At 38.8% G+C, this 9,846-nt stretch overlaps 1 protein-coding gene across 3 annotated transcripts in view; it reads right to left on the bottom strand.

The window, feature by feature from the left end:
• Positions 1 to 3,918: 3,918 nt before the first annotated feature.
• Positions 3,919 to 9,846, bottom strand: part of kcnip1b (Kv channel interacting protein 1 b) — a 30,070-nt gene continuing 24,142 nt past the window's right edge. For 2 of the 3 annotated variants that reach the window (XM_020709008.3, XM_004076569.5), the window contains 7 exons: positions 8,695 to 8,819; positions 8,544 to 8,613; positions 8,401 to 8,471; positions 8,220 to 8,327; positions 8,023 to 8,127; positions 7,515 to 7,577; positions 3,919 to 5,023 (listed from right to left, as the gene is read on the bottom strand). In XM_020709008.3, coding sequence (XP_020564667.1) covers positions 4,976 to 5,023; positions 7,515 to 7,577; positions 8,023 to 8,127; positions 8,220 to 8,327; positions 8,401 to 8,471; positions 8,544 to 8,613; positions 8,695 to 8,819 — 590 coding nt within the window. In that variant the 3' untranslated portion in view covers positions 3,919 to 4,975. Of the gene's footprint in view, positions 5,024 to 7,514; positions 7,578 to 8,022; positions 8,128 to 8,219; positions 8,328 to 8,400; positions 8,614 to 8,694; positions 8,820 to 9,846 lie in introns of all 3 variants that reach the window. The other variant, XM_011483698.4, reaches the window with a different exon arrangement.

The following is a 9,846-nucleotide window of genomic DNA, read 5'->3' as shown; positions in this document are numbered from 1 at the left end:
AGTTGTCATCAGTTCAGCGCATGGCGCTCTCAGCCAAATGCTGGGGAAATGTAGTTATCAGTGGCAGTTTATGATGTGGGCAAGGTGGGTGGTTGCCCAGGGCGGCACATAACAGGGGGCGGCATTTTCCATGATCGCAATGATATATCTAAGAAAGTCAAAGACTGGGTGAATCACACTAACACAGGTAATTGGGAGTCTTTTTCAGTCTAACAATCATCTCTAGGCCGCAGCTGCGCGCTCCTGTCATAGAGACGGAGCCGCGTTTGTCAGAAGGAAGGGGAGGGGTGGTGGGGTTACTCGCCCAGGGAGTTAGTTAGTGTAGAACCACCAACTGTAGTTTATCAACTGTGGCTACTATGGCAAGCCATTTTAACATTTAAAAGCTAGACTGGATGTGTGTTGCAAATATCTTTATTTGAGTTTTGCCTGGTCAAAAAGAACGTTTTAAGATATCTGCAACTACATTCTTCCTATCCGTAATCGTAATTTCAGATATCCTCAAAGATATTATTCCTAGGATAAATGACATCACTTTAGCTTTTAAATGTTAAAATGGCCTGCCATACGCTACTGCATTTTGCACCAGCAACATGCAAAATGCAGACTTTGCTCCAAGTCTTTCAAACGAAGCAGCATGAGAGAAGCGGGCCTGGTGAGCCTCATGAAAAGGGACAACTGTCAAACGCTGCAGAAGCCAGTCGTTCAGAGAGAAGGTAATGACACCGTTACTATGGAACGGACGGCTGGATCCAAATGCAGCAGGTTTATTAGCTCAGCTAAAAGTACACAAAGGTAAATCAGGGTCAGGCAGGTAGGGGTTGATAACAGCCAAAAGTTCATAAGAGGAGAGACAGCATGGTCAAAATACAGGCCAGGGTGGTGGTAGGCAGCAGGCAAACAGCGACAAAAGACAGAAGATCAGGCCCAGATATGACGCTCAGTAATGAAAGCAGAGTGGCAAAAACAATACTACACACTGAGAGGCTCAGTGCAGTGCTTAAGTGTGCTGTGGTCGATTGAGTAGATAAGACTAAGAGTCAGATGTGCAGCATTCAGGATGTGTGGTTAGAACTCTGGAGATGGTTCCCACTGGTGACCAGAGGGGGAGACAGAGTTTTGATTTGGTCTGAGTTCTGATATGATTTATGACAGTGGGTAACCTGCTAGATCAGGGGTCCCCAAATCCAGGCCTCAAGGGCTTGTGTTCTACATGTTTTCCAACCAACCTGCCATTGAAGCTCCTTATTGGCTAAATCCACCTGATCCAGGTAATCAGCAGCAAATAAGGCAGGGTTTCTGTAAAACCAGCAGGACACCGGACCTCAAGGCCTGGATTTGAGGACCCCATGTGTTGAGTGTGGTCAACTTTGCTATCATTTTTTCTGATTTGTGCTATAATTTTTGTCAGAATTCACTTTAACATCTTTTAGGACTATGACAGTCATACTCCTAAAGCAAGGACATAAGGGCACGTCTACAACTTGCTTTACTTTAACGTGCTGGCTCACTATAAGAGAAAGAGGAATAATACTAAGGGTTTCTGTGGAGTTTGTTTTAACAAAAGTCTAATAAGTACTTGTGATATTTTTGAGATTATTTATGGTGAGTTATTGAGAAACCTCTGTTGTTTGTCTTTGTACTTTATTGACAGTCTGTGTCTGCCTCTGCAGCGTCACATCAAGGCAAACTCTGGCTCTAAGTCATTTTCTGCATCAACACAGACACAAATAAACGGTTCATACTGGTCAATACAACTACATCCAATGTTTTGCTCTGCAATGTTTTTGGATAAGCTAAGTAGGAAGAACAGACTGGTGATACCGTGATGAGCACATTAACAGAACGGATCATGTCTTTGACACAAAGACACATTGTGACTTTTTAACTTTTGATCGCAGCTCATCTTATATTTTTCATGAGGAGATGAGGTTGTTTTGTAGTCCTTTGCTTTTGTCGTTGTCACGAAGGGGATTGTGGGTGCCCAGGTGCAGAGAGGAGGAGGCAAGAGTTCCAGGAGAACAGGAGATTTATTAATGTCACAAAACTACAAACAAAAAAAACCACTGCTAGCAGGCAAACCAAAACTCAAATCACGAAGCACTCAAAACAGGGGAAACACATAATATGGACCAGCACAAAAGAAAGGGAAAGACAAGACTTAAATGCATACAGACAAATGAGACACAGGTGGAAACAATGAGGGCAGAGGGGAAAAAGTAAAACTCGAAACCAATAGTTGAACCAAGATACAAAACAGGAACCTTTCAAAATAAAACAGGAAGGGAACTCAAAGCACAAAAGCAAAGAAACTAAAACCGTAAAAGTAGTTCGCTGATTGGTGAAAGTCGGGACATAAAAAAGTCTAAAAATCATTCATTTAAAATGTATTGTCTTACTCACTATGTTAGAAAAGGACTTGTGAATACTGGTGTTGTGATTTGGCCTAGATCATTTTTTAAAGATATATTTGCTCAAATGCATAACTAGTGGTTAGGCATCCTATTATTTCCCTTGTCCTCTGCATGAGGTCACAAAAGTCACCAGCATTGAAAAACATTAACTCTTTATAATTATGAAAACATTTATATCAAATTAAAGATGAGGGTTAAAAATGTATGAAACAATAAATATCATGAAAATATAAACATTTTTTTCGAACTGTATGAAGAGCAAATAGAATTGATTCAGTTTTTCTATAGGTCTTTTTTACCGACTCTCAAGAATCAGTGAGTTCTTAAAATATATGAACGAAAATCACGAAAAAATTAGAACAAAGATCATCTGTGGTTTTTTTTTTGTTTTTTTTACTTCAATGCAATGCGTTACTGCAGTTTCCTCCATTCATCCGGATTATAATTATTCTCTGAAAATAGAATCCTTATCGGGATATTTTCCGGCTGCTTCTGAGTCAGCTGATGTCTTTTCTCCATGCAGGGGCACATACTTTGGTCATATTGATTCAGGAACTGGTGGAACCAGCTCTTCCTCGCTGTTAAATATTTGTTAGCAGCCAGCCAAGAAGCCAACTTTCGGCTACTTGGCGGCTTCTCCTCAAACCTTTCTCAGAAGTTCCCGTAGCACAAAGTTCAGAATTCGATCCAGACCAAATTATGTGGATTTGGTCCAGACCAACAGAGTTTTCCATCTTGAATGAACCCTAAAACAAGGAATTTATTGATTGTGCTCACTCACTGTAGGAACCAAGGAGGGTCTCCTGTCTTTTTTTTAATTTGTCAAGTTTTTCTAAAGAAGGCAAAAGAAACAAATATACTTGTATGATGGAACAAAACAGTTAACCCTGGAGTGGAATAAAAAAAGATATTTCTTTCATTGCATCAACAGATAATGATCATTTTCAGAGCCGCTTATTTAACCACACTTCATCTTACCTGTTTTTCCTTTATATATATATATATATATATATATATATATATATATATATATATATATATATATATATATATATATATATATATATATATATATTTATTTATTTATTTATTTCATCAAAGAATCTGTATCAAAAACATACAGTTTTAGGTTTAATTGCACTATGAGTGCAACCATGCAGTTCTTCATAGTGATTGTAAAGTCTGACATCAGCAGCGAGAAAAGACCTGCAGTAATCTCCCCTTCAGACATTTTGAGACTTACAACAAGCAGGAGCTGCTGCATAATACAGTCTGCTGCTCATATGTGATTGTATGAATGAAAATCTTTTAGGACTTTGGTGCATGGCATCCATGCCCCTGTAGCTACTGTACATACATAATTCATTCGTCAAGTGTTGTTTTTTTTGTTTTTTTTTCAGAAGACTGCAGTCTTTTCAGCAATGCAGTTATAGGGGAAACCCATGAAACATTCCAGAAAAAACTTTTGTACGACTCTTACAAAAAAAGAATAAAAAACCTGAACTTTAAAAAAAAACAAAACCGTATACATTTATTCTTATGATTTTGTTTTCTTTAAGGGATACAACACTTCAGATTCAAACTAAATCTTTAGCAGATGAACCACACAGCCAAAAAACTGCTCCACTGTCTGCAAAAAGAACAATGTTTAATATTTTAGCGATGCAGTCACTTAATCCTGGTGAGTTTTTGTTGATGGTGGAGCTTTAGAACACACTTGCAGAAAACCACCAAAACTGCAGAGAAGGCTTTGGTGAGTGACACAATTGTTGTAGTTTGTTGGGCTTTCCTCATTTACATCAACTTACATCATTCAATAACTGGTACCAGTTTATTTTAATATGATTCATCATTTTTGACTGACCAAAATGAATGCAGATGTTATCGCTTTGAAAGCGCACACATTTGCCTAAAAGAAGCATGAAAAAAAATATTTTTCTGCTTTAAAAGTTGAGCTCCAGTCTGGTTTTAAAAAAACAAACAAAAAAGACACCTAGAAAATGATATTGTTTTCAGACAGACTTAAAAGAAATAGGCAGCCAAATCACAGGGGTCACTGCATCAATAAATCCAGCACATGACAATAAAATCTGTCAATATATTAGATGCATGAAACAGAACACCCAAAACACTTCTAGCAAATGTTTGAATTGAAAAAGACTTTCAAACACATGCAATTACAGTTGGATAAAGAAGGATTCAAAAAAATAAATAGTTCAGTTCCTGAAAGTCATGGCTTTTTTAAAAGGTCAGGAGGAGCCTTGTAATGCAGGGCTTTCTTAGTTTATATGTCTATCGTGACAGGGCTAAAAGCGTTAAAAAGTCCAAGGCTGTCACATGACTCTCTCACTGTGCGTCAAACCCTGACAGGAAGGCTAAAAGCTTTCCTCTCTGGTCCCCCCATCTGAGTCATCGCGGGAGATTCCGGGTTGATCCAGATCTCAGTGGGATGGGATGGGTAGAGGAGGAAGAGGAGGTACAGCACGGATGCACCCACACACATGCACTCACAAAGAGCCCTCCTATTTTACATGTCCATGTCACCTTCATTTCCACTCGTCCTACATCACGTTTTCAAACAGCTGCATGGATCTCATCATGGTTTCATCCTGGGGAGAGAACAGGGATCCAATTAAATTGAAATGAAGAATTAAAGTGGCTGCTGTTCTGCACCTTTACATGTTTAGCTGCAGAAATAAAGAGACGCATAAAAACAGTAGCTTTACCTAAGTTATTGTACAAATGTCATCTTGAAAAACATTACCATTCTGCAAAAGTAATTGAAAGAAAAACACCAAACAAGTCAAAATATACTATTTTGTTCCCTTATTGAGAAACATGATTTAGTATTAAATTGTGGCAAATGTACAAGATTTTTTATTTGCAAAGAAAATTGTTTTGAAGAAATTTTGATTTATATTAAACAGTTTAATTATTTGGTACTTCTTATGCAGCTTGTGCAACACTACAAAGAAGAAACAAATTCTTTTTTATTTGTCATTTGTCATTTTTAAGCTAAGTCATAGAGTTGGAATTTTGAAGAAAAAAAAAAAGTGTGGGGGATCTTGGTGATCTGTAACTGAAATCACAGTGAAACAGCTATCGTGAAGCTGCCCTTTACTTTGTTGCCCAAAACCTACTATTGTTGGACATGGGTTGAGAGGTGTAAAGTGAAAAAGATTGTTTTCCGATATAATTGAGCCTTCTGAACAGATGCAACAGAAAGCCCCAGTATAAATGTGTATAATTAAGATGAGACATCTTCAAAAGAGTATATGTCTTTGTTAAAGAACATTGTATTTTTGTTGTTCTCAACATGTTTGTGTAGCATTTTTTTCTAATGACGGAGGACATGCATAAAGAAATTTAAGCTTAAAATTGCATTTCTGAGTATTTCTTTATTGAAATTGTGGTTAATCAGCAGCAAACGAATAAAAAAAATGCCATTGGCAAAGCTAGTTGATCTGTATCAACCAAATTGGACGGACCAAAAGCTTCCTGCTCTGCTCTATTCTGATACATCCATTTGCAGACAAATGCACGTCATGTACGTCTTTGTTTTTTGTCTTCGTTAGATGGCCTTTAAACTGAAACTCTGCGGTTGGATAGCTCTGGTATTGCTCGCCATTTTTGTTGAACCAGTAATGTTAGGTTTGGGTTGTGAGGGGCTGCAGGTGAGTGTTAGGCTACGTTCACACTGCAGGGCTTAATGCTCAATTCCAATTTTTTGAAAAAATCTGATGTTTTTGCAAGGCGGTTCCCATTTTCAATTAAATCCAAACGTGAAATGACCCAGAAGTGACCTGCATGTGCAGAAGAGTAATCAACGGTGAACGACGTCATTGTTGTTTGCGGAAGAAGCTAACGTTAACAATGGATGTCAACAACAGTGTTGTCAATGGCGGAGCTCTTTTTGTATTATTACATTTATTTTCACAAAGGAGCCAGCACAATTACAATGTTTTCATTTTAAGAAGGCATTGGAGCCGGGATCGCCTGTATCCACTGTTGTGGAATGGGGATGTGTAAGTGTTGGGGCAGCACGCGTGTCTGTAAGAGAGAGGAGAGAGCTTGTAGAGAGAGTGAGTGTGTGTGTGTGTGTGGGGGGGGGGGGGCAGCGGAAGTGTGTCGGGTGCACGCATTCGTGTTGTGTGTTATGAAGGAAGGAGAACGGTAATAATAAATAAGTTAATAGATCTGGCCTGGATCGGATCTGTGTCATTCAGACTGTCATGAAAAGATCAGATACAGGTCACGTAGGGGCAAAAAAATCAGAATTGGGTCGTTTCAGCCTGCAGTGTGAATGTAGCCTTAGAGTATGTAAACAGAGAGCTTTCAGCAGCAGGGAGGGGGTCAGGCAAGGGGGTTGTCATGTACCAACGTTTCCGCCTAAAACTCAGATGTGAATTTCTGATGAACTACTGCTGCTCTGCAGAAACTATGTTCTAGAAAACAACAGTTTTTAACCCTTGTGCTATCCTAGGCACTTTAACATTGGGAGTTGGGTCATCTAGACTCACTAGACAGTGCGCTGAACCATTTTCTTCAATGATTTGTGATCTTCACTGGTGTCCATGGATTACATGAAATCCCCTTCACCTTTATCCACCTTTGTCATGGTAGGGAGAACATGTCAATGTAAGGGTGGGGGTCATAGGATAGCACAAGGGGTAAAAATTATTTTTGGCTAAAACAGCATAATCATATTTAAAAGACCACTGAGAACTCTTTTACTATAAATCAGAAGATGATTGGAGTGGGGACTTGATGTAAATGTAAAACATAAAATATTTTAGAGAGTTAACTGCAAAAACAAAAAATGTCCTAAGGATTTCTTAAGCCCAGCACCTACTCACCCTGCAGCTGCCTCCACACAGCTATGAAAAGGTTACAGCATAGTTACAGTATTGTTCAAATTTTGCACAGTTTTAAGGGATGACATATGTGTCCGTTTAATGGGTTCATAGACTAAATCGTGCGATTTTATACAATATTCTAACGTGCTGCAACTTTAAAACAATGACATATTCCAAGCTAGATAAAGCTTTTATGTTATTCTTCCCGCATTTTTAATAGTTTTATAAATAAGCAGCAACGTACCTCCTGACAGGCTACAACAAACTCCTCCAAAGTCACCACTCCATCTTTATTTTTATCCATTTTCTGTTGAAAAAAACATCAGTAACTAGCATATTTTTAAGGCAACTTGCAACAATGTTAACCGAAAAAATACCGTATTTTCCGTACTACAAGGCACACTAAAAAACTTTATAGATGCAAACAAGGTTGGGAGTAACAGGTATTGTGAATACGCCAACACAGCTAACACTTTTAATGTGGCTAATGAGTAGCATGTTACAAACAAGTGCGGACGTGCGGGTTTAACTCTAACGTTTCTGTCTTGCCTAATTTGCCTTATAGTTCGGGGCCCCATGTCGAAAATAGACAATTCGTGATGGTGCGCTTTATAATCCAATAATCCGCCCTATAGTGCGGAAAATACAGTACGGAAAATGTCAAAAGAAAATATTTGCTATAAACAAACTGGTATTGGGTAGAAAAAAAGGTTCAAATGTATTCATTTTAACAGCGTTTCCCACAAATGAACCTGAAAAAAGGCATCCACGTGCTGCTGTGGGACGTCTCCCTTTATTGCTGGGTAGGTGTATTTGCCCATCATGTCGTAAATGGCCCTCACAATCTCTGTCATTTCCTGCAAAAAAGGGCCGTTGTTCATGGTGTGGCGGCACAAAGGGTTGACATAACACATGAGACGCTGTTCAAACAGTGGGAGCTCCATCTCACCTCTCTGTTTATGTATCCATCTCTGTTGATGTCATAAAGATGAAATGTCCACTCCAGCTTCTCCCTCAGTGTGCCTCTCAGCAGAGTTGACAAACCCATCACAAAGTCCTGTCAAAAAGGAGTAAATCTTTAGGAGAAACCTGAATTACAGTCAAGATATTCTGTCTTTGTCCTTGTTTACCTTAAACTTGATGGAGCCATTGTTTGTAGTGTCAAATGCATTGAAGAGATAGTGTGCATACGTGCTCGCATCTGCAACAACAGCAATCAGTCTGTTAACAAACAAATCATTGAGTAAAAAATTGCACAAAAAATAAAATCTACCTCCATGCGGGAAGAACTGTGCATAAATATGTTTGAAGGTCTCTTCGTTTACGACACCACTGGGACATTCCTGTGCAAAAACACAACTCTGTTGCATTACTCCGCCTAGATCACATGGGTTTTGCTTTCTGGAGCTGAAATCTGAACTTACATTCTTAAAGCCTCGATAGAGGATCTGCAGTTCCTGTTTGGTGAAGTTGGTTTGAGCCTCCAGTTGATCCAGACCTTCTGGTCTGTGGCACACCGTGGTCATCTCCAGCTCATCCTCTGTTTTATCTTAAAGGACAAACAACATAGAGAGACATGTGTGTTCACTGTCGTGTGCAATGCTTAGCATGCTTTCCTTTTTATTTTTTGATGAAGAGAGTAAAATCCCTGAAAAAGATAGCCCAGCGAAGCTGGAAAATGTAAAGTCAGTTGAAAATATTTCTGAAATATGATTAGACAGCAGAAAACAGGAAAAAAAAAACAGTTCCCCGAGGTAGAGGGAAGCAGACAATATATAAAACAGCATCGACGAAGAAAAAAAGAAAGAAAGATTTGAGCAGAATTGCACACATTTGACAAACGAGTTTGCCCCCCAGGGGTCGGAGCGTTTTATTAATGTCATCGTGGTGCTCAGTATCGGCCTCTGTAGAGACTGATGGAGTTAAATGAGCATGGCAAGGTCTTTGCTGTGGGGTAGTGTTTGTCACTGTCCTGGGAGAAAAGACAGTGCTAACAGCCAAACATCCAGCAGTGGCCCACCAATGAGTTCACAAACACAAGCAAACAGCCACAACCAAGCAGCTGATCCAAACAAAAACGGATGATTTCTTTTAGGGCATGGAGATGTGAAACGATGGAGCAGACAAATGATATGCGATGTATTTACATAAGCAATCTCCTATATGAAAAATTAACAAGTTCTAGTCAAAACTAGATACATAATTCAGACAAAAAATTCAATGAATTCTACTCTGTTGCCTACTAAGTGATGAAAACTATTTATTTAAGCCAAAACTATATGTGAACTAATCTTCAACATTAAGGATCTCTGACTGTAGCCCTTATGCCAATATATCTATTTACCCATAACTGTCTATGTAATTTCCCACACATTTGGAAAATCATTTTCTTTGCTGTTGTAAAATGTGACATACAATATTTTAGTGAGAACTGAACAAAAGTCCACAAGTTACTTATAGAGCATTGCAAGAGGGGAAAAAGTACAAATGGCCATTTGTTGATGATGATATGTGTGGATGAAGACTCAAAGCTCAATCAGATGGTATGATTGTGATGTGAGATCCTTCACAGAAAT

Source organism: Oryzias latipes, chromosome 14 (assembly GCF_053564925.1).
Source record: "Oryzias latipes strain Hd-rR chromosome 14, Olatipes_Hd-rR_3.1".
NCBI lineage: Eukaryota > Metazoa > Chordata > Actinopteri > Beloniformes > Adrianichthyidae > Oryzias > Oryzias latipes.
The sequence above is the reverse complement of the archived record's forward strand: the minus strand, read 5'-3'. Positions and strand labels throughout refer to the sequence as shown.